Raw genomic sequence first — 26,109 nt, 5'->3', positions numbered from 1 at the left:
CAGTACCCCCAAAGATAGCAAAATCTGTGGACACCCAAGTCCTTTATATAAAACCCACACACACCCTTCCATACATTTTAAATCATCTCTATCTTACTAGTAATACCTAATACAATGTAAATGTTGTATAATTACCAGCATTTGGCAAATTCAGGTTTTACTTTTTGGAATTTTCTGGATTTTTTTTTTCTCAACTAATTTTCATTCCTTGGTTGACTGAATCAGCAGATGAGGAACCATGGATATGGAGGTTCCAACTGTAATTATTACCTGGGGATAAGTAGATCTGAGGGAGGTTGTAGAGGTAAACTTCTTCTTACCTACCACTCAGTAAACTAACATACACACACACACACACACACACACACACACACACATCTCTATTTAAAAGAGAAAAGGATCTCCCATGATAAAACAGCTTTTGTGACATATCCTATTTATGTAAAATATATGTGAAAAGTGGAAGCGTTAGTCACTCAGACATGTCCAACTATTTGCGACCACATGGACGGTAGCCCACCAGGCTCCTCTGTCCATGGGATTTTCCAGGCAAGAATGCTGAAGTGGGTAGCCATTCCCTTCTTCAGGGGATCTTCCCAACCAGGAGATCAACCCTGGATCTCCCCTGCATTGCAGGCAGATTCTTTACCATCTGAGCCACCATGGGAGCCCAAAATATATGTGCATGTATATAAAAGACATGAAAAGATAGTCACCAAAATAATCATCTAAAATGTAATTATTATTTTTTTTTTAAATAAAATGCTAAACTAGCATGTACTCGGAGAAGGCAATGGCACCCCACTCTGGTACTCTTGCCTGGAAAATCCCATGGACGGAGGAGCCTGGTAGGCTATAGTCCATGGGGTCACTAAGAGTCGGACACGACTGAGCGACTTCACTTTAACTTTTCCCTTTCATGCACTGGAGAAGGAAATGGCAACCCACTCCAGTATTCTTGCCTGGAGAATCCTAGGGACGGCGGAGCCTGGTAGGCTGCCGTCTATAGGGTCGCACAGAGTCGGACACGACTGAAGCGACTTAGCAGCAGCAGCAGCATGTACTTGCCATCATTTTTTTTCCCTCTTCGATACTGGTTCAGATGGAGAACCTTGATATTGATCAGATAAATTCAGTTTTCATATAGAATAAAGATAATTTTGAAATAAACGTAAGATTATTATCACTTTGTGCTCTTCACTAAATTCTGTTTCTACATCCATATTTCTTTAGCTGTCTTAACCAACCATTTTGGGGGTATAAACTAAATAATGTGAGACTAAAAACAAAAATTAGAACAGGTCAGTGATCAAATCCAGAAGCAGCTAGCTGTGTTCAGTTGAGGGGTAAACCTAACTGAATGTTTGAACCATGAACACACTTGTCTACTGTTGCTACACATACTCGCTCAGTAGATATAAAGGGGCTCTCATACTATTCAATTTTAGACAGAAAGGATTTAAATTATTTTATCTGTTGATTTTAAAATGAAATTGAAGCAGATATCATGACTCTCATTAGTAATGCAAACTTCTCAGAGCACTGTGGAGACCTGTGGGTTTGGAAACTGTCGTTTACAAAATGTTGGATTCTGGCCTGGCTGGTTTTCTTTTGTTTCATCTCCATGCATTACTTAGTTCTCATCTTTTTTTTCCTCTTTTTAAAATGTATTGTTTTATTTTTATTGGAGTATAATTGCTTGACACTGCTGTGTCAGTTTCTGCTGTACAGCAAAATGAATCAGCTATATATGTACATATGTCTCTGCTTTTTGAATTTCCTTCCCATTTAGGTCACCTCAGAGCACCAAGTAGAGTTCCCTGTGCTCTATAGTGGGTTCTCATTAGTTATCTGTTGTATACATAGTAGTGGGTATATGTCGATCCCACTCTCCCGATTCATCTCACTTCCCCCCTTCCCCCTTGTTCCATGTTTGTTCTCTATGTCTGTGTCTCTTTTTGCTATGCAGATAAGATATCTATACCATTTTTCTAGACTTATTACTCATCTTGACCTGCCCCCACTTTTGTTGTTTCTCCCTACGATTCAGCTGCTCTTCTTTTGTTCCTCATTTTGGTTTTCTGAAACTGTTTTGCCTCTACTCTTTGTCCAAACCCATTCTGTGATGCTCACATTGCTCCTGTCCCTTTGGATGATCACACTCTGCTAACGAGAAGTCCTCAAAGCAGACCTAGTATAGAAGCAGACTAAATTCAAGAGTTAATGTGGTCAATTCTGTATAATTATTTGAAACTTCAAACTTTATTTATTAAATTTAAAATTTCTTCCTTTCAAAGAAGCTTGTGCCTCCTAAAGGTTGGTCTACTCTAGTAAGAGGAGTGGTCAACTAATTTTGTTGGCCTTACCTAATACATTGACTGCTTAGCCAACACCCTTCAGCCCTCTAGGACTGACATGGGGTAGAAGGTGATGGGACAGTTCTCACTGTGAGCTGGCGTTGGTGCTTTCTGGCCTGGGCAGCATTTTAGAGCTGATTCCTTTTGCTCATGAATTCTTTTGTGCTTTCTTCAGAGCTACTCTGTTTTACCTTTGGCTACATAACAAATTACTCCAAAACTTACTGGTTTAAAACAGTGAACATTAAAGTTTCTGTGGATCAGAAATCTAGGCATGACTTACCTGGACCCTCTGCCTCTGTATCTATCACTGTCATTAGGCTTGTCTAGGGAGTGGATTTGCTTTCAAGCTCATTCCAGTAGTTGTTGGCAGGCTTCAGTTCCTCGTGAGTTATTGGCCTTATTTCTTCATGAGCTGTTGGCCAGAGCCATCCCTGGATTCCTTGCCACATGGGCTTCTTCAGAGAGCATCTCAAGATACAGCAGCCAGCTTCCTCAGAGCAGGCAACCAAGAGGGCAAGAGTCAGCAAGCTGGAAGTGATTGACTTTTGTAACATGGTCTTGGAAATGACATCCCATCTCTTGTGCCATATTCCATTCATTGGAACTAAGTAACTAGATCCAGCCCACACTCAAAAAGAGGGGATTATATAGGGCCATGAATACCAGGAAATGGGGATTACTAGGAACTGATTTAGAAGCAACCTACCACCAGTAATCCTGGGATTATCTCATCTTCACTTCTCTTGATTCAGGTAAATATATTAATATCCCCTGTGAATAGTCACTTAGTCCAGTCCCTCCTCCCTGGGCTTGTCATGGTACATTTCCACCTTCTTCCTGCTGTGGGCCCCTCACCTCCAGGTGGCCCTCTTGGATAGGATTTAAGACATCTCTCGTACTGTCTCTACCTAATGGTCCATGGAAGACCTGCATTCTTACCACAAGGAACTCTTGGAGTGCACACCAGTCTCAGTGCAGTCATCAACCGTTTCATTTTGCCATCAGAGAGGCTCACCAGGAAGTTCTGTAGTCTTCCTCAGGCTTTCTCAAACTTGAGTCAAACACCAGTCTCCTGTGACACCCAAGCTCTAGAAGATTTATCTTAAGATCTCCCGAGTGGTCTTGTTGAAACTTCGTTCCCTAGGTCAAGGCACTTGGGGTAAAGAAGCTTTTTCCAAAAATCCTCTCCTAATCTCCACCTCTTCTCTTGACTTCTCCAGCCTTTCTTTATTTTGTTTTGTTTTCTTACTGTGCTGAAGCTAAAGTTTACAAGGTTCTTTGCCCACATTCTTTGTGAGTCTGGCATGGTGGTTACTCACCTCATTTTGCGTGTATTATCTATTGTCTTGCACCTTCAACTGAAACTGACACTCAGGTAGTGCATATCCTGTTTGATATGTGATTTGCCTTCTTCCTACTCCTTCACTGAAGGTGTCTGCCTTGGACAGTTATAGTCACTATAACAAGAAATGTGATTAGTAGCTAATTTAGTAGACCAGACAGTAAGACATAATAGAGAAAAGATGCTGCTAAGTCACTTCTGTCGTGTCCGACTCTGTGCGACTCCATAGACGGCAGCCCACCAGCCTCCGCCATCCCTGGGATTCTCCAGGCAAGAATACTGGAGTGGGTTGCCATTTCCTTCTCCAGTGGAGAAAAGATGGAGGAAAGATTAATAAAGATTGGGAAAGGGAAGAAGAGACAAGAGAACACTAAATACCTTTTTTTTTCAAATTAAAATAGATAAATATCATCTTAATATTATTGTTTAAATATTATTTTAATAGTGTTCTTGAGATATAGGAAGTACTTTTTAAATTAAAAATGAGGTATTTAAGTTATAATTCATGTAATAAAAATAAACTTGAAGAGAAAAAACAGAAGCATAAAAAGCCAGACATTATATTACAAACATAAAGGGTCTCCATTTGTATCAATAAAATAATGCAATGTTTATAAGAGACCAATCTAACACAAAATAGTAGAAGACAAAAATTAGCCCCAAATTGAGAAGATGTCATATTTGAATAAAACAAGAAATGGCAGTGATTTGTATCATATAAAATAGAATTTAAGGGAGAAAAGCAGGTATTATGCATCATTTTTTGTTGACAACATAAACCTCAGTGAATTGACACCAAAAATAAAAGATGTGCCCAAATTGGTACAGATACTATGAATTGGATTCATAGGTATCTGAATTTAGTTTAAAATGATTTTCTTTTAATTTTTTTGATGGAGGAGATAGGGTTTGGAGGATATCAGTAAAACAGGGAATTTTCTCCCCATTAAACTGTTCTGTATGAAATTTTGCTTATAATTAAGGGAATGTAGCTAGAGGAAGACCAGCTAAGACTCTCTTCTAGGGGAATGGGAAAGGCAAGGCTGAAATTATGCAGTTATAGTATCCTTTGAAATTCAGACCAGGTTTAAAACTGGAGACTCATTCCAGACCCCCTTCTAGTGGGAAAAGATGTCTCTGTATCTAATCAGATAAAGTGCTCATTGGGGCTTCCCAGGCAGTGCTAGTGGTAAAGAACCCACCTGCCAATGCAGAAGACAAAAGAGACTCGGGTTTAATCCCTGGGTCTGGAAGATCCCCTGGAGAAGGAAATGGCAATCCACCCCAGTATTCTTGCCTGGGAAATCCTATGGACAGAGAAACCAGGTGGGCTACAGTTCATGGGGTCACAAACAGTCTGACTGAACACACACACAAGATTCTCATTGGTCCAGAGAGGCTGACTGTTTAAAGAAAAAGTTGTCCTCAGCAGATGTAGACAGCAGAGACTGGAAGTTTAATTGTCCATTTGCTCTTTACCTAATAGAAATTCCATTCTGCATTTATTTTTTTTTTAATCAGACTTGATTGTGCATGCTCTGAGCATCAATATTTTTATTGAATTACTCTTACAAAACAATATTTTTGTTTATTTCTAATTACAGAAGAAATATAGTTTTATAGCACTACCATGCCTATTCCATTGAGGTAACTAGTATTGATAGCCTGGTATGCACCCTTCCTCGTGTTTTACTCCACTTGTATATGCGTTCACATGCATGCATGGTTTTATGTAGTTACCATTTTTATTCTGCAGCATGCTCCTTGCTCTTGTCCTTGGTATACTGCTAGCTTTCCAAGTCAACACATATGATCTTGGCTATGGATGTGCCAGAGCCTGACCGCACCGTAACCATTCCTACACTGATTGATGGCCTGCTAGTTGTTTCTTCTTTGGCAGGAGAACATCAGTGAACATGTTGGTTTGTTTATCTTTGTATACTCACCCATGTTCTTATTTCTATAGGATAGATTGGTTCCTAAAAGTGAAATTGTTAGGCCATGTGGTATGTATGTTTTCATTTTATAACATATGCAGTCATATCAGCTTCTTAAATGTTTGTAGCAGTTTATAGTCCTAGTAACTGTTTATGTGGAGTGGGTGTTCACTTCCCTACACTCATTGTTAGGCACATTTCTAGCTTACAAAAATAATTCATGGAATCCTTTTGCAATGGGTGAAGTCACAAAAGAAATATGGGAGAATTTTTGGGTAATCTTGGAATAGGAAAGGCCTTCTAAGCATAATACAAACCCATAAGCTACAAAGGAAATGATTAATAGTTTTTACTATATAAAAATTAAGAATTTCTGCTAGCAAAAAAATGTTGCAGATGAAATCAAGACATATGACAAATGGGTAAAATACCTGTAACAAATGGTGGGAAAAGGACTCACATAGATAGACAAAATGAGCTTTTACTGATCAATAACAAAAATAGACAACAACCCAGTAGAAAAGTGGGTATGAATAAGCAGTTTATAGAAATATAATACAAATAACTTTTAGCATATGAAAGGATACTGAGCATCATCTGTAATTAAGAAAGTGCAAATTAAAACCTCATTTTTCACACAGCAGATTATATAAGATAAATAGATCTTCTCCATTATTAGTAAAGATGCAGGGATACAGAGACACATTATTGGTGGAAGTGCAATCTCTAATTGACAATTTGGTGGTTTTTAAAACTTTTAAAAAATATTTTAATTGGAATATAGTTGATATTGTGTTAATTTCAGGTGTACAGCCAGATATATATACTTTCCCAAATTCTTTTCCATTATAGGTGGTTACAGGATGCTATCATTCCCTGTGCTATACCAGAGATCCTTGTTATTTATCCATTTTCTATATAGTAGTGCGTATCTGTTAATTTCTAATTTATCTCTCCCCTACCTTTCTCCCTTTGGTAACCATAAATTAGTTTTCAATGTCTATAATCTGTTTCTGTTTTGTAAATTTAAAAAAAAAAGCTCAAATTATCTTTGTTTTATAGATTCCACATAAAAGAGATACCATGTGATATCTTTCTCTGTCGACTTATTTCACTTAGTATGATAATCTGTAGGTCCATCCATGTAGCTGCAAATGGCATTATTTGATTAAAACTTCTTTTTTAAATTCAATTGTTTTTAGCTAAAGTACGTACACAGTTTTAAAACCCTTGGCATATAAGAAAGGACAACAGTTTCCTGTCTTATATTGATTTATTGTGCAAACAATATTAGTTGATCATATTTTAAAAACAAGGTTTTAACCAACTTGTTATACTTTTGTTATCCTCTCTCCTCTCCTCTTTTTACCAAAATATTATTATGAAATTTTTGAAATATAAAGAAAGTTGATATAAAAAGTGGGCATCATACCCCCACCACCTGGAATCTACATTTAACATTTTATTTTATAACATTTTATTTTATTTTATGACATTTCTATCCATCCATCACCCGTTTATCTTTTATATATTTTAAGTTAATTTGTGTACATTATTATGTTTTATTCCTAAACACTTTAGCATGCATGTAATAACTAGGATTTAATGTTTATTTACATTTTTGAGGTAAAAAGTCACTTACAGTGAAATGCATAAATCTTTAGTGTTCCATTTGATGCATTACAACAAATTTATACACCTGTATAACCCAAACCCCTATCAAGATATGAAATACACCATCCCTCCAGAAAATTCTCTTATGTCTGTTCCCATCAGTCACACCACTCCCACCTTCCCCCAGAGGTAATCACTGTTCAGGGTTTTTGCTTTTTTTTTTTTTTATCATAAACTAGCTTTTTCTTTTCTGAAAATTCATGTAAATGGAATAATGTAATATTCTATTTATGCTGTATTCCAGTATTACTCTTTTATGTACGTTTCTGTCATTTACCATAATGTTTTTGAGATTCATCCACGTTATTGTGTGATTAGTACTTTTTATTACAGAATAGTATTCGCTTGTAAGAATATACTAGTTTGTTTAACCATTCTCATGTTGATGGATATCTGTGCTGTTCCAGATTTTTACCGTTCTGAGTAAAGCTGCCATATAGATCCTTATACAAATCTTTGTGTGAACTTGCATTTCTCTTTCTCTTTCATTTCACTTTCATTTCTCTTGGGTAAATGTGTAGAGCACTGTGACCATTTGACATGTTAAAAGGTATCCACAATAGATACCATTTCATATCTATCAGAATGGCTAAAATTAAAAAGACTGGCCACACCAAATGTGGGTTAGGGTGCAGAGCAGCTGGAATTCATGTATTGTTCAAGGGGTTATAAAATAATATAACCACTTTGGGAAACAATGTGGAAGTTTCTTAGGTTGTTAAACATACACCTATACTATTACCCAATAATCCTTCTCCTAGGATCCAGAAAATGAAAAGCATATATTACCCTCCCAGAAAAGTCACAAGAATAATTATAGCAGTTTCATTCACAGTAGTCAGAACTGGAAACAGTACAAATGTCCATCATTACATTGGAGAACAGATGCTGTAGAATACTACTTGGCAATATAAAAGAATGATGTAGGAATGATATTACTAATGTAATATGAATTCATCTCAAAAAGACATTGAGCAAAAGAAGCCAATGACCAAAGACTTCTTGCTAATGTTTTTTTTAAACTTCTAAGTTCAGAAACAGGCGAAATTGGTCTATGATGACAGAAATCAGGAAAATAGGTAGACAGAAAGTAACTGGTAGAGAATCTGAGAAAACGTTTTGAGACAACTTAAATGTTCCATACTTGATTAGGGGCTGCTTATATGGGCATACGCATGTATCAGAATCTCATTAGATTTACATTTAAGATCAGTGCATTCCACTATATATTAATTTTATTTCAATAAAAGTGAAAGTAAAGCCTAGAAGTGTATTTTATACCTCTTCAAAATTGAACCTATGTGGACAATTGCTTAAAAAACTGAGGGTAAGTTGGGGGAATGGGCCAGACATTTCATTTAAAATATGATTGCTATAATTTTTTTTTAAAAAGGATCTGGCACTATAAATAAGGATCTTATATGAAGATCATAAGCCACATCCCTCACTCTCTATTGTTCAGCCTGAGTTCTTCCAGTTCTCCAAGTGGATCTCTGCAGATGCACTGTGAGATGTGTAATGTCCCATGTATGCTCCTTCAGATTCAGCAGTGTCACATACTAACACGGCACCTCAGTAAGTCATCTGGCCTGCCCCTGCATAAAGCCTACAGTAAGGTAAAAGCACTGTGTTCTAAGTATATTGTAACCTCTCAAAATTACTTGAAATTTTTTAAAGATGAAAATGGCGAGGTTTTTCAAAGTTTTATTGAGTGAAAAGCAAATTGTCTTTTAGTGTGAGATCACTCTGTCAACTAACAAGTGATGGTTTTATATTCTTGAAGATAATTAGCGACTGGTTTTCAACAGCTTTTTGAACTGTTATATTGCAAGTTATTTCCTTATCATGCTTGGGGTTCTTCTAAGAAAGTATTATTTTCAGATATTAAGATGATCAATTACCTGTTTGTTAATTCAAATATACTCAAATTTTTAAAATTCTTTTCCTGTCCTCTTGTACACATTTCTCTTTCCATACTGTACTTTCTTCCCCTACAGTGAATTTGTTGACTTGTTTGTAGACTTCTCTTTACCTGAAACCATTTTATAATAAGATCACAAGCTTTTTTTCCCCTCTGTAATTTAACCTCACTTCATAAACTTTCATAGGTAAAATGGTCTTTTTATTTCTCTACATTCTTAGTCAGCTGGCCCCCACAGTTCTTCTTATTGACATATTCAAAGAGACAAGTTGTTTGTCCTTGTTTTCTTTTCTTAAGCATAGAGATGCCTTTATACTATAACCTTATACTAGTTTCCCTTGGTAATGTGATTGGAAGTGTTCTGTGATGTATGGTTCTCTTCTTCACAGCCAGGGTGACTGGTTCTCTATGTGACAGTGTAGGTAGGGCTTCCTCAGGTCCTGAGTAAGGAAACCGTGGTCCTCGAGGAACGTTTATTATGCTCCCACCCCACATCAGGTGCTGCTTTAGGCAGGAGAGCTATTGTGGTGAGCAAAACCAAGTTTCCCTCTCACAGAGATTATATTCTAATGTGAAGACACAACAGATACTCAATGTCAGGGGAATTCTTATAATAAAAATAAAGCAGAATAAAAGAATAGAGGAGAACAGGTTAAGAGGTGCTATTTTAAGTTGGGTTGTAAGGGAAAAATCTTCTGATGCAGTGCTATGTGAGTAGACATTTGTACAAAGTCAGGGCATGAATGGACCATGAGCTTTTCTGAGAGAAGAGACACTGCCAAGGGAGGGACCTTGGTATCTTTGCCTAGCCCTCTGGACCTCAGGACTTCTCATCCTCCATTCAACCCCACCCGCAGCTACCATCTGGACTCCTGTAGTACCTGAAACCTCTACGGTTCCACTGTGTGGAACCTCTTACTCCAGCATTCTGATGAGATTCCCCTGATGTTGGTGCCTATGTGTACTTGGATCACTTCCTATTCAGTCTGTTGGTGAGAGACAGTTCCCCCCATATGTTTTTGGTAATGGCTCAACACAAAACACTGGACAGGTAAGATAGCCAACTATTTATTAATTCCGTAAACTCACTCCCAGAGGAAGAGGACACTGCATGCCATGCAGGGCGACCTAGAGGTTGCCCTAAGAAGCAGTGAACAGCTGGGGCAACGGGAGGCAGGTTTTGTAGTATCAAGAGAGTGGGGTTCCCACAGGAGGGTGTGATTGTCTTGTTTGAATAATTCAGAGGCTAGAAGGGAACCAAAACCTGCTACTTAGGGATAGAGAAAAACTGTGCTTGGTCCCTCTGATGAGGATTTTTTTGACCAGGGGACCTTGTCTATGGAGCAGAATGAGGAAGAGAACTTGCGGGTAGGGCATTCAGAACCATCCCAATTTTACAGAATGTTGAGGCAGCACATAATATTGAGCTTGCAGTCTTATACCACAGTCTGAACCAAATCATTTGTTTCCCAGTGAGAACTATGAACTCAGCAGCATCACCATAATTATCAGACTTCATAGCTTGATTAAGATTGGAGCTTAGATATCTGAGGGTAATAAATAATGACTCAGTCGAAGTAACAATATAATGTTTTAAAATAATTAGCATAGAAGATGATGACCCCCCCCTTTTTTTTGAAAGAACTTTAACTCTTTAGCAAGGAACTTTTGTGTGTTGTTTTTTTTTTTAAGCAAAATTTAAGGGTAGGAAAGAGTCAGCACGAAGTCCAGGAAGTTACTCTAGTGAGATATGACTGTCTATGCAGAGTATTCAGGAGGTAGAGAATAACCTTTTGCCATATTTTGTTACGAACAGATAGAGTACTCCAAGACCAGTTTGTTATTTTAACAGAGAAAAACAAATTCTGGTTTTGTATTAATAAGTGTTTGACATTAATGGATTTACAAGCTTTCACTTTTTAATCTTACAAGTAAATCCATCAAAGCTGAGCCAGCTTTGGTAAAATTTTAACATTTCATTGCATATTTTTAGATTATTATTTGCAGTTATTTTTGTCCAGGGCAAATAAATTTCCCTTCATACAAATCTACAGCTTTCAGTATCTGGGTTTGTCCTCTTTCACACTGTGGTACAACCTAGATACTTAACTTCAAGTACACGACTAACCTTTTCCCATTAATAAACAGCATATGCCATTCATTACCTTTGCATACATGGTTGTACTTCTTGTCACTATTGCTCTTAGTATAGTCTCAATTTCCATATTAAATTATAATTTAACCAAAGTAACTAACTCCTATTTCACAGAGAAGTTGAGAAATTTGTCACGTACAAGTGTTTTAGCAAACCAGAAGAGCTCATGGATACACATAATACATATGTCCTTTCCACTACATTTAAAAGTTAAAAGTCACATATTTGTTAAAACTACACTTGCTGAAGGCTTCCCACATGGCACTAGTGGTAAAGAACCTGCCTGCCAATTCAGGAGACATAAGAGGTATGGGTTTGATCCCTGGGTTGGGAAGATCCCCTGGAGGAGGGCATGGCAACCCACTCCAGTATTGTTGATTGGAGAATCCCATGGACAGAGAAGCCTGGTGTGCCACAGCCCATGGGGTCACAAAGAGGCGGACGTGACTGAGCAACTGAGCATCCAGCACACACACTTGCTGACCAGTTGTTTCAGCATTCTATCTTAGGAATTATTTGAAGATGCAGAGATTATCCTTTAATTAATTTAATTATTAGTCTGAGATCTTAAAGTTTACTATGGGAAACTGTGTTTGATCTTAACATCCCACAGAATATAATTACTGTTGATACAGGAAAGTTTGTCAGACTTGTAATTTAAGTTTACATTTTCGTTAATCCTAAACATTATATGGAAGTAATACTAGCTTATCAGTAGACTCTTTTAAGTTCAGATGTAAATTAATATCTTCATGAGAAACCCCAATTTTATTATTTTTTTATTTACTTATGTTACACTCTGCAATGATTAAATCCTGATAAAGACAAATGATTGTTTTAAACCAGAATTGTAAACCAGTCTGATTTGTTCAAGATTCACTTTGATTACTTAAATTTGGATTCATGTATAAAAATATTCCTGTCAGAAGGGTTTTTTCTCTTAAAAGGCCACCACATTTAGTGTAGCACTCCTTTAAAAGATAGAGAATTGTACATTTTATACATTTTTTAAAACTATTAAGCAAATAAATGTGCACTGATGCTATTTTGCAGTCACAGTGCAAATATGCTGCAGATTTAAGCAGACTTAGTTAATCATAAGAAACAAAAGGCGGCTCATCTGGAGAACCCCCAGCAGGAGGGTGGAATGTCTTATCATTAACATCAGAAACAGCTAGGGAGCCCTCCTACACTTTTGGTCGGAATATGATTTGGTGCAGCCACTCTGGAGAACAGTATGAAGGTTCCTTAAAGGTCTAAACATAGAGCTGCCATGTGACCCTGCAGTCCCACTCTTGGGCATATATTCCAGAGAACAGCGTAGTCTGAAAGCGTGTGTAGCTGGAGGTTCTTAAAATACTGATTCTTGGGCCTAACCCACAAGGTGTCTGAGTCAGTTGGCCTGGGTTGTGGACTGAGAAGTTGAATTTCTCATGAGACCCCAGGTGGTATTGATGGTGAGGGCCCAGGGATGAGACTGCGAGAACAAGTTTCCTAGGAAACATGAGGCCCCTCCCTCCAGGCCCCACCTCCATGGGCCCAAGGGACAGAGTCTCAGTTTCTGCCTGACCCTCCCCGAAGTGTCTCTGCAGTGAGCAGAGCAGACAAACAAAGAACAATAACAAGAAGTACTCTACATTCACTTTTTTAACTTCTTGAGGATTGTTATGTTCCTTTATATTAGATTTTTGTAATATTATTAGTATCTATAACTCAATAAAAACAGAACTTTTTCGTTTTAAGAAATTTATATCTAATTTGTTAATACCCTTCCTAGAAAAAGGAAAATCTTTCAGATTCATGCAAGGAAGGGTAAAGGCTGTTTCGAGTATAGACACACACAGAGGCCTCAGCTTCAGGTCTACAGCTTCAGGTGCAGGTTAAAGGACGTACTAAATTCATACACTAACTGATCTGGATCTCAAAGGGCTTTTCTTCTTTCCAGTAAAAGCAGAACTTATTCTTCTATAAACCAGAAGACTGTTGTACCAGATTATTTGCCTTGTCATACCCAAAAGAAACTAGATCCCCATCCTCCTATTATGGGGATAACACGTTGGCTGTGTGCAAACCAGAATCAGAACCGAACATAGCCAAGAACCAGAAATAAAAGTGAAAATAAAATTCAGGAAAGCAGAAACAGTAGAAAAACAGAAGCTCCAGTACTTTGGCCACCTAATGTGAAGAGCCAACTCATTGAGAAAAACCCTGATGCTGGGTAAGATTGAGGGCAGGAGAAGGGGGCGACAGAGGACGAGATGGTTGGATGGCATCACTGACTCAACGGACATGAGTTTGAATAAACTCCAGGAGATGGTGAAGGACAAGGAAGCCTGACGTGCTGTGTCTGTGGGGTTGCAAAGAGTCAGATACAACTTAGTGACTGAACAACAACAACAACTGAAGATAAAGTTCTGTTGCCACTGAGTATTCACTCTAGAAGCCAAAACAAACAAACACAAAAACCAGGGCACTCTTTAATTGTTGGATCAAGAAGGTATATCCACTTGAACAGCTCAGTATAATTCCAAAACTGTTAAAGCATAATTTTCAGAACAAGACTCTCAATAAAATACCGTGAGTGCATGTTAACATTTAACACCTTTTTGAGAGAACCAGAGTGATGGTAAAGCCGCTGTCTTGACACTGTTTATCACAGGAGGCATGAACTCAGATATTCAAAGAGGCCAAGCAAGTCGTGTAAGTAAGGGAAGCAGGCATCTGCAGCATCACCTGGAGAAAGGTGGGCAGGTTACACCTGAGAGAGCAGACCGTGTCTGCAGGCAGCTGTCCATCATCTTCAGCTGATTGTTGCCTTGTGGGAATCAGGCTTAGTGTTGCTCAGCCCTATCTTCAGTATTTTTTCCACAGAAGCTATTAATCTGGATTTTAATAATGAGTCTTCCAGTATTAAAGTGTTGACAACTAATTCAGTATTTTTAAAACACTGTATGAGCCAAACAAAGCATTTCTTCAGGCTGGACATGGGCCTAAGAGCCATCAGTTTGTAGCTTCTACAGTAGATGTTAGTTACATAACATTACAGCAGGGGAAGAGTTCAATCACAAGTTATGTCTTATGTGAAAGAAAAGTTTTAAAAGATTTTTTTAAAAGATTCACTTTCAGTTTTCTCACAGAAGTGAAAAAAAAACCTGATGTGATAGTGTTTTGTCAGCTAGCAATTCAGTGCTTCCCACATATATAAACATAAGCATTTCCATATTAATTTCTATCTTTTGTTCATTTAAAATATGTTCACTTTCTGGAGATCTGTATCATAGCAGTGTGAATATTCTTAATGTTACTGAACTATAAGTTTAAAAATGGGTAATATGAAAAATTTTATGTTAGGTCTTTTTTACCACAATAATATGTGTGTGTGTGTGTATGCATATATATGTATATATAACTGAAAATATATTGAGTTTTAGTCAGAATGAAATTATTCATTTTAAATTGTCCTTACAGGGTAGTGTATTGAATGTAACATATACAAGGTTTACACAGAAGTTGTATAGTAAGTGGGCTTCCTTAGTGGCTCAGATGGTAGAGTCTGCTGGTAATGCAGGAGACCCAGATTTGATCCCTAAGTCAGGAAAATCCCCTGGAGAAGGGAATGGCAACCCACTCCAGTAGTCTTCCCTGGAGAACTCTATAGACAGAGGAATCTTGGCGGGCTACAGTCCATGGGGTCACAAAGAGTCGGACACAACTGAGTGACCAACACTGTATAGTAGGTAATAGGGGCAAGCCTAGAGACGAGATAATTTGAAAGGCTGCTATGGCCTTGTCAAAAGATCATGAGAACGTTTTTAGGGAACTAAATTTAGTAATGGGAATGGTATTCAATTTGGAGACATTTCAGGAGCCGAATTGGAGAAGGTGGTAAAAAACTGAACATAGTGCTTGAGGAAATAATAAAAAGATTAAGGTTTCTTTCTTGGTAACTGAGTGTGCCAATCCTTAAGACAGGAAAAAAAACAAATTCAGGAAAAATTAGTTCAGTTCTAGACAAGGCATGGGATTTCAGGACTTGAAGGAAACCTAGAGGTTACCTAGTACAAACATCTCATTTTGCAGATGTGGAAGTCTAATATTAAGTGATGTTTTCTATATCACAGTTTAAGTCAGAAGCCGGACTTAATTACAGGTTTCTAGACTCAAAGTCCATCTTCTCTCAGTACGCCAGAACATCTGTTCTGTGAACATGGTTCATTCAGTTCAGAGACGAACTTGTGATGTGGAGTAATCTTCAGGCTGTTGCCATATGTTAGTTAAGAAGGCCTTAGATTTCTTCAAGACACTGGATACCAGACCCTTTTCCTTGCTCAATAAACTAAAAGTATGTCTCTTCTCCTACTCATAGCCTTGTCTTTGTTTTAAGCTGCTTGCAGGACCTATACATGAAAATGGTTTGAAGGTATTTGTAATTTCAAGCCTGGAGTTCAAAAGAAAGGTGGGGGCTGCAGATGGAGATTAAGAAGTCAAGGACCATTTCTTGAAACATTCTAGGAAATAATGGGTCTATATGTAGCATTCTAAAGAGTTTGGACTCTATCCTGCTAAAAGTTCTCAAACTCAGCTGTGTGTAAGAATTGATGGATCTGGGGAAGGCTGAACTTTACTTTCCCAGAGGTTTCAGGTGCACAGCTCTGAGAAGCTGTTAAAGGATTTGACGCAATTGAATATGCTTTTAAAAACATGGTTCCAACTTCACCTTGTGGGGAGAGACTTGTAGTAGTCCAGGCAAGAGATACTTTTTAGCCACTACATAATATTTTGTTAATTTTTCATTATTCTCCTATTTTGTAATGCTTATGTTTCTAGGGAGTGTGTGTGTATGTGTAAAAATTTGCTGCTATTCCCCCAAAGTGCATCTTTTTTGTTTCTTTGTTATTCTCTTGAATTACTTCACAAGGACAGATTCCCAAGTATAATTCTATTGAGCTGAAGGAAGTGAGTAGTTTTGGCTCCTGATTATGTGTTGCCATAATGGTTACCATCAGTTCACAGAGTTACTCTCCATATGATGCGTCAATATGACCTCTAGAATCATTTTATAAGGTTCAGGGAAAAGAAAAATGACTTGGATTTTTATTAGAGTAATTTTATTTTGAAAATAGCAATAAATTATCATGACAGTGTTTGTTCATGTTTATGCTGTTTAACCTGATTTTATCTTTAACAGATCGATGAACTCCCAGAGGGAGCTGTGAAGCCTCCGGCCAATAAGTACCCTATCTTCTTTTTTGGCACCCACGAAACGTAAGTCAACAAAGCAACATAAATTTTCGACAGTTCTAATTTGATTCTTCTAGATGACATATGTTGTTAAAAATCACTTTATATTATTTTATATGCTCTTAAAATCATTATAACCAATTATATGACATTACAAAGGTAATATATCTTTTCTTAATGTCAAGATTTTTCATTTATTTTGCTTTTGAATGTCATTTGTTTCTGCTTAAATGTTGGGCATGAGCCAGAAGTTTCCTTTAGGATACTTTTCAGTCCTAGGGTGGTTTCCTTACCATTTCCAGTCATTTCTTTTGTAGCTCTTGTATATTTCACAGTCTCTCAGGCCTCTTCACAGTTTGTCAGTCTCTGAAGGAAATGTACCACCTTTGTAAGTTTTTATAATTCTGTTGGTCACTGAGTACAGGTTAAACTGTTAAATAAAGGAAACTGAAAATACAGTGTCTCAAATAATATAGGAGTTTACTATTTTTTTGGAAACAACCCAGAGAGAGGCAGATAGATCAAGGTGGGTAGTCAGCTCTGTTCCAGGGACCCTGGTTTCTTCTGTTGTGTTGTTCTGCCATTCCATGGAGGTATTGGTCTTGTCTGCTTGTTTTGAAAAAAGAACAAAAAAGCAAAAACTGGCTCAGCAGCTCCCATGCATCTTCCAGATAGAGGGAAGGAGGAGAGAGAAGAGGTAAGGAAATGACAGGGAAATTGAATATGTCGCTTATACTTGTGTTTATTCCAGTGGCAAGAACTTGGTCAGTCATAAGGCCATATCAAGCTGTAAGGAAGTTGGAAACATGGTCTCTAGCCAGGCAGCCCTTTTGGGAAACAAATTGGGAGGAGTAATCCATTAAAAGGAAGAAGATGGTCATGGGTCCTAGGGAACAGTAGGCAACCTTGACACACTGAGAATGCATATGGTTGTTTACAACAAGGACACAAATGGAATAGGAGTTGCAAATGGGAGCAAAAGCTAAAAACTATGATGAAATCTTGTAAGTCTTCAAAGTCAGGGTTGTCCCCTATGTTCATGTGAATGTTAGCAGAGCCAGGCATGAACTTCTCCTTACTGTCTCTGGCACCCTCACATCTTCCTTATTCTCCTACTGAAAGAGAGTTAGCCAGGAGAGGGCTCTTTAAGACATAGTTCTTGCTTGTCTTCATCTGAGAAACATTTATGTTTCTTTCAAGAGGTTAGTTTTCTTTGTTTTGTTTTTATCTAATAGACATTTGTGGACAATGCAACTTAACACATTTTTCTCCTTGAAGAGGTTGCTAGAGGCTTAGAGATAAATGTTTTACCAAAGTAATAGTGCTCAGGGCTTTGTGATACCGATTTTTGTATTTCCCTCATTCCTGACTCCGTTTTGTGTCTATACATTATTTTGCTTTTCCTTTAGGACTTAATTCTAAGTGATCTGATTGTATATCTGGAACAAGGCAGAATTTAATAAACCAGATTATCACATTCCCGTTATATACACCAAAGTCCCCCATTTACTCATATTATGTGATGACTTGCATTCACTTAGTAAACATTTTCTGGGTATTCTTTGAGGCACTTGAAATAAAAGTTGCCCTTAAAGAGCTTGCCACCTGGTATATTGCTAATAAATGTAACAGAATCATTCCAGGGAACAGTATGAAGGATTTTATGGAGCTCTTTCTTGTAGCATCCTTAATATAAGTCAGTGGCATAATTCCAAGCCTCAATTCAGTAAAAGCATTTCTACCAAGGAGCAGTGTGTTACAGTTCACTTGTGAGTTTTCTGCTGGTCTGATCATCCAGGAGTAGATTTTAAAACATCTAGAGGACAGTGAACTTCAGAAAAATTGTCACAAGATTGTTTCAGCTGATTGTTTACTAGGTATTGGGTGTCCTTGAACCTGAGATTATATGCCCTGGCAAGTGCCTAATATTCAGTCTCTCTATGAAGGCAGAGATTATGTGAATGTTGCTAAGCCCTGTATAGACAGTGCTGTGCACAGTGCCTGGCTCATGGCAGGTGTTTTCAAAAATAGCCATTGAATGAATTAAAATTGATTCAATGAAATAAGTGCAGTGGGGGGGAAGTATCTGAAAAGTGAGGGATTTAACAAGAAAACTATCAGCAGGAGCACCCCCCAGACAGAGCCAGAATTCTCAGAACATGGCTCTGAATCTGTTGCTCAGACAGATAGGAGATTGGAGCCCAAATTTCTTCTGCTACATATAACTTTACCCCTATAGTTTTAGTCTGGACAATTCTTAAGGCAGCCTTTGCCAGGAAAAAAAAAAATAACATCCTTAGAGCATATTACCTTGAACCATTTTATTTTCTGGTCTACCCTTTAAAATTTATAAAACATACAGCAAAGTTAACCAATTGAAAGGAAATTTGATTTGTGGCATTATCTGTAAGCCAGAAAAACCCGAGATCATCTATCAAAAATAAGAATTTGTTTTAGAATAGCTCATTCAGTCAATGTCCCTCTTTCTGGCAATAGCTCACATGGCCAGTTGAATCATTAACCCTGGCTCCTGTGGCATAAAGTACAGACAATCTCTGGTTAGCATCAATAGCTGACATGAACCTCAGGCAGCTTAGCCCACAGTTAATTCCTGTACCTAGAGTCAAGGACGACTGGAGAAAGGTCAAAAGCTTTAGTCTAATAATTCATGTCAAATTGCTTTACAAGTGAAATCACCAGACCCAAAGTCACATGTCCTTCTCATGCTCAGTTTGATTAAAATGTCCAGTAACCTAATAAACTATCTCTGGATGCAGTGAAATGCAATCATGCTGAACAGTTAAAGTTGAACAACCAAAGAAGATGTGGTGATTGGGGTCAGAAAGCATGCTTGGGTAATTTTATCAACTTGAATTCTTGATCATCTGGGTAGTATAAGGAAGGGGCCAGTACTAAGATCCAGTCAGAAAATGGAATTTATAAAATCAACAGTAAACTGTTAACCCATTGTCTCAAAGCTTTCAATATCACTTCTGCTGGTAAGTTCCAAATACACACCTCTAGCACAGACATTTTCCCTGAATTACAGATCTGTATTTCCCTGAAATACAGATCAATTACCAGTTGCCTACTTGACATCTTCACTGGGATATCTAACTAGGTTTTCAGATTTAACATCCAGAACTGAACTTGTCAACTTTCAAATCTTGTTCTCTCAAAAATCTTGCATTTCAGTATATTAAGTCCATTCTTCTAACTTCTCAGTCTGTATCCTTGGCAGGTGTGCGTGTATACTCAGTCATGTCCGACTCTTTTCAAGCCCATGGACTGTAGCCCGCCATGCTCCTCTGTCCATGAGATTTCCCAGGCAAGAATACTGGAGTGGGTTGCCATTTCCTTCACCAGGAGATCTTCTTGACCCAGAGATCGACTCTGCATCTCCTGCATCACCTGCATTGGCAGGTGTATTCTTTACCACTGAGCCACCTGGGAGGAAGCCCATATCATTGGAGATAGCCTCAGTTCCACCCTCTCATGTGCCATATACGACTCATCAACAAATCACCTCGGCTCTTTCTGGAGAGTGAATTCAGAATCCAGCCACCTCTCACCAACACCCTGGTCCTAGTCACCATTGTTACTTTAGTAGCCTCTAATTTCGTCTCTCCACTTCTGCCCTAGTACCCAGACCTTCATTCAGTGTGTTTTCAGCACAGCCAGAGTGACCCTTTTAAAACACAAGTTGTCAAACTCAAAACCGTTAATGGCTTCCCATCTGACTCAAAGCCTTTGTAGTGGCCTCAAAGCCCCAACACGATTGTGCTCCCATCCTGGTACCTCTCTGACCTCATCTCACAACTCTCTCTTCACTCATTTCACTCGACACACTAGGCATTCTTCCACCTCAGGGCCTTTTATACTTGCTCTTCCTTCAACTTGCTCTCCTCTTCCCCGAATAACCACATGAGTCCCGTCTTCAACCTCTTCAGTTCTTGGATGTTCCGTTTTCAGTGAGGCCTTCCCTCTTGATCTGTATTTCTAAAACTGTTAAAATCCACCCCAGTCCTTACTATTCCCCTTCTCTGCTTCATCTATAGATTTATTTATTTTTAGCACATGGTACTATATTCTATTTATCTTTTCTATTGTCTAGACTCCTACCCTTGCTACTAGAATGTATGCTCTATGAGGGCAGAGATGTTCATCTTTTTGTTCCCTGAAGAATGCCCAGCACCTCCAGAACAGCTGACACTTTAGAGATGTTCAGTAAAATATGAATAAATGAGTCTCAGTTTGAAATGCATCTCAGACAGGCTGTGGGCCCCTCCGTGTCATCCGCCAGATTAATGTCAGAGACAGTAATGCTGAAGATTGGTTTAAATGCTTGGATCTGTAGGCCAGCCTCAGGATTTATTCTCATTTTCTTTTCATAATTATGACTAATTTAGGATTAGGTTTAAATTGGATGATTCTATCTACTTTGCCACTTCTAATTTTTTTCTTGTCTAATGCCTCATTAAACACTAATGATTTTTTAATTTATAGAAATAATAATAAATATACTAATGTGGCATATAGAGTTAGAATCATTTTTTACTCCAGTGTTTATGTTTTTACTGTATGTCTTAACAAACCCCTTATCTATGAAAGATTAGCATATATAAGTCTTAATGTAAGATGATGATTTAAGTGGTCAAAGTAGACATCCTTAAAACTACTTGTTTAACTAAAAATCAATTTCAAAACAAAAAAGAAATTAGTAATTTAAAATCAAAGCAACACAGTCAGCATTGCTGGCCTGTATACCTAGCTGTCCATTTTTTTCTACCTTGAATTATGTGTGCAAAACATCTTGTGATATGTGCCTAACTCAGAGGATTTATACATACTTATAATTTATATACTAAGATATGCTCTGACACCTGAGTTGATATTAAAAATACCTTACATTTGAAGGTCAGATGTCAAATCTCTTTCTGATGTGTCTCTGCAGTGCTTTTCTAGGTCCCAAAGACCTCTTCCCTTACAAGGAATACAAAGACAAGTTTGGAAAATCAAACAAACGGAAAGGATTTAATGAAGGATTGTGGGAAATAGAAAATAACCCAGGAGTAAAGTTTACTGGATACCAGGTGACAGTTTGCTTCATTATCACTTGCTGTATCTCATTTTTAAATTTTAGCTCTTTTTTGGATCACACAAGAAGTGTGTCCCTTGTATTAACAATTACCCACCACCCATCTGAAGTCAGAATTCTTTCTTGCTCCAGTCGCAGTTTAGATTAAATGTTCAGGCATACCTTGCTCTGTTGCACTTCACAGATGGTGCATTTTTTACAAATCGAAGGTTTGTGGCAACCCTGCCTTGAGCAAGTCTGTTGACATTGTTTTTCCACCAGCACTTGCTCATCTTGTGTCTTGGCATCATATTTTGGTGATTCTCTCAGTATTTCAAACTTTTTCATTATTCTTCTATTTGTTACTAGTATCCAGTGATCTTTGATATTACCATTACAATTGTTTTGGGGTGCCACAAACCACACCCATATAAGACAGTGAACTTAATTGATGTGTGTGTGTTCTGAGTGCTCCACTGATCAGCCATTCCCCTGTCTCCCTCCCTCTCCTCGAGCCTCCCTGTGAGACACAATATTGAAGTTAGGCCAGTTAATGACCCTGCAGTGGCATCTAAGTATTCAGGTGAAAGGAAGAGTCAAGTCTCTCACTTTTAATCAAAAGCTAGAAATGATAGAACTTAGAGACTAAAGGTCATGTGGAAAACTGGCATGGGCCTAAAGCTAGGCCTCTTGGAGCCAAACAGTTAGCCAAGTTGTGAATGCAAAGGAAATGTTCTTGAAAGAAATTAAGAGTACCACTTTGGTGAATGCATGAATAATAAGAAAGTGAAACAGCCTTATTGCTGCTATGGAGAAGGTTTGAGTGCTCTGGATTGAAGATCAAACCAGTCACAAGATTCCCTTCAGCCAGAGCCTAATCCAGAGCAAGGCCTAACTCTCTTCAATTCTGTGAAGGCTGAGAGGGGTAAGGAGGCTGTAGATGACAAGTGTGAAGCTAGCAGAGGCTGGTGCCAGAGGCTTAAGGAAAAAGCTGTTTCTATAACATAAAAGTGCAAAGTGAAGCAGCAAGAGCTGATATAGAAGCTGCAGCAGATGATCCAGAAGCTCTGGCTAAGGTGCTTCATGAAGATGGCTACACTAAACAACAGATTTTTCGGTGTAAATGACACAGCCCTCTATTGGAAGATGCCCCCTAGGACTTTCCTAGCTAGAGAGGAGACTTCTGCTGACTTAGCTTCAAAAGGTAGCCTGACTCTTGTTAGAGGCTAATTCAACTGGTGGCTTTAAGTTGAAGCCAGTGCTCATTGACCATTCTGGAAATCCTAGAATCTTTAAAGATTGTGCTGAATCAACTCTGCCTGTGTGTTATAAATGGAACACCAAAACCTAGATGACAGCACAGTGTACTGACCACATGGTTTACTGAATATTTTTAAGGCCACTCTTGAGAACTACTGCTCAGAAAAAAAAGATTCCTTTGAAAATATTCCTGCTTATTGACAGTGCATCGGGCCACCCACAAGCTCTGATAGAGATGTACCATGAGATTAGTGTTGTTTTCCTGCCTGCTAACACCACATCCATCTGCAGGCCATGGATCAAGGAGGAATTTAGACTTTCAAGTCTTATTATTTAAGAAATACATCTTATAAGGCTCTAGTGGCCATAGTTGGTGACTCCTCTGACAGATATGGGAAGAAGTTGATTGAAAACCTTCTAGAAAGGATTCACCATTCTAAGTGCCATTAACAACATTTATGATTCAAAGGAAGAGGTCAGAATATCAACATTAAGAGGAATTTGAAAGAAGTGGATTCCAACCCTCATGGATGACTTGGAGGGCTTCAAGACTTCAGTGGAGGAAGTAATTGCAGATGTGGTGGAAGTGGCAAGAGAATTAGAGTTAGAAGCAGAGCCTGAAGATATAATTTCACTGTTGCAGTCTGCTGTTAAAACTTGAATGGATAAGGAATTGCTTCTTATGGATGAACAAAGAGTGTCGTTTCTTGAGATAAACGCTACTCCTGGTAAAGATGCTGCGAAGATTGTTGATGTGACAACAAAGGATTCAGAATATTACGAAAACTTAGAGCAGTGACGAGGTTTGAGAGGATTGACTCCAATTTTGAAAAAAGTTCTGTGGTGGCTAAAATGTTGTCAAACAGCATTGCCTGCTACAGAGAACTCATTCGTGAAAGGCAGAGTCACCTGATACTGCAGATGTCGTTGTTGTCTTTAAGTTGGCCACAGCCACCCCAACCTTCAGCAACCACCACCCTGATCAGTCTGTAGCCATCTACATGACTTGACCCTCCATCAGCGAAAAGGTTAGGACCCACTGAAGGCTCAGATGATGATTAGCATTTTTTAGCAGTAAAATATCTTTAAGGTATATACATAGTTTTTTTAGACATAATGCTACTATAAACAATAAACTACAGTATGGTATAAGCATAATTTTTATATGCATTGGGGAACCAAAAAATTCATGTGACTTGCCTTATTGTGATATTTGCTTTATTGTGGTGGTCTGGAACTGAACCTACAATATCTCTCAGGTATGCCTGTAATTCTGTTACTCTAAGAGGGTTCATGTCAAGTGGTCACTGGAAAATTGAAGTTGATAGCCCTTTATTTTGAAAATCTAGAGTAAGCTGAACTTTCTCTAATTAAAATAGAATGATTCTTTTTGCAGTCTACGGTCTTTGCTATTTTTCAAAATGTGATTATCTAATATTTTATTTTTTTCTTAGGCAATTCAGCAACAGAGCTCTTCAGAAACCGAGGGAGAAGGCGGGAATACTGCTGACGCAAGCAGTGAGGAAGAAGGCGACAGAGTAGAGGAAGATGGAAAAGGCAAAAGAAAGAGTGAAAAAGCAGGCTCAAAGCGGAAAAAGTCATACACTTCAAAGGTTACTGAGAAACCTTTCCCCTTGTTAATACATATAGAAATATATCAACTCTTTTGAGCCTCTTCCTTTAGAGACAGTAATACATCTGAAGGGAATAGGCAGGTAATCTTAGACATGAGGGTAACTGCTATGGACTCTCCTAAGGGCTATTTGGCCCTGAAATACCACCTTCTCAGTTGGAGGAGGACCGTTCGTCAGTCAAGGGTGTAAGAGTAGGTATCCCTCTGATAACAATCCCTAGATGAGCTCTGAAGAATTTAAGAATGTAGGAGACTTCAGTACAATTTAGGACTATGTCTGTTACTATTGATGGAAGCGTAAAGATAGACTCAGACTCTTGTCTCTTTTCTTTAAAGACTGTACTTTGGCTCTTTATTTGTTCAGTCCTGTTTCCGGATCACCTGTTCTATGTCAGACACTGTACTAGGTAGATACTAACGGGTAAATCCAACTCCAGTCCTACCCTCCTATAACTTACCATCCAGTGGATTGGGGGTGGAAACACAGAGTAAAAACCAATAATGAATATAAATTCTGGAAGGGCTATGAAGGAAATGAATGGGAGCAGGGAATGACAAAGTACATCTATTGAGATAGAGTGGCCAGGCCTTTCTGAAAAGACGAAGTTTATGCTGAGACCTGAAAGAGTCTGGAAGGAAGAGTCGTGTGTGGCAGAGCTCTGAAAGTGGGGAGGGTTTGACATGTTCCTGAATAGCAACAAGGCAGGCATCAGGATCAGGAGGGAGAGACCAGCAGAGGCTAAACAATGGAGACTGGTATACCGTGCTGACAGCTTACTGACCAGAGATGTGTTAAATATGTCTTTGGTTACCTGAACGGTATTGACCAGAGACATTTCAGTATTCACGTACATAACAAACCACTGGCCACAGGCATAGTTTCTGCCTATAGTCAAGAATATGTTAAGGAGTTTGAATTTTATTCCAAATGTAACAATAATTTATTGGAGACATGACATGATCCTTGATTTACAAATCAGAAGTTTAGGTTTTTCATACAGTAATTCAGAAATGCAGTTGAAAAAACTGATATTGTGGAAGTTTGTTCACCTTATAGAAACTTTAAGCAGGATAAATGGATCTTTGAAAATAAAGATTGGTATAAGTTTTGCTGTAATGGGTCTGTCACAAAGGTGAATCCTCAGAGAAGTTACTTCCATTTAGACTGTGGTATTTAGTGACTGGGCATACTTAGGAAACTCCTTAAAACAAGTATCGTGGGTTTATTAGACTGTCAGCATTTTATTTTACAGTCTATAAAACCCACCCAACTAGCATACAAGTACAATTGTATAAATGCATATTACTTCCTGTATACCTCTTGAAGAACATGGTATCTGCCTTAAATGAGGATAAAGTTTGTAAATGACAGCAAAATATTTAGAAAAATAATCCCTGTGGAAGACTGTGTCTCCCACAGGGATTATTTTTTAAGCTGACTTTCTTTTAGCATTTTGGACTTCACTTAAACACCCAACTGAATTTATTTTATTTAATTCATGATTGTCT

General features: G+C 38.2%; 1 protein-coding gene across 1 annotated transcript in view; it reads left to right on the top strand.

Moving 5' to 3' along the window:
• Positions 1-26,109, top strand: part of HDGFL3 (HDGF like 3) — a 73,944-nt gene that overhangs the window by 32,371 nt on the left and 15,464 nt on the right. Inside the window, exons 2-4 of the mRNA XM_081546773.1 lie at positions 16,578-16,654; positions 21,585-21,723; positions 24,422-24,580. Of these exons, the coding sequence (XP_081402899.1) occupies positions 16,578-16,654; positions 21,585-21,723; positions 24,422-24,580 (375 nt within the window). The remainder of the gene's footprint in view (positions 1-16,577; positions 16,655-21,584; positions 21,724-24,421; positions 24,581-26,109) is intronic.

The sequence above is a fragment of the Giraffa tippelskirchi genome, chromosome 12 (assembly GCF_054371585.1).
Source record: "Giraffa tippelskirchi isolate mGirTip1 chromosome 12, T2T-mGirTip1v1.2.pri, whole genome shotgun sequence".
In the NCBI taxonomy this organism is placed as follows: domain Eukaryota; kingdom Metazoa; phylum Chordata; class Mammalia; order Artiodactyla; family Giraffidae; genus Giraffa; species Giraffa tippelskirchi.
This window is presented reverse-complemented; position numbering and strand designations above follow the sequence as displayed.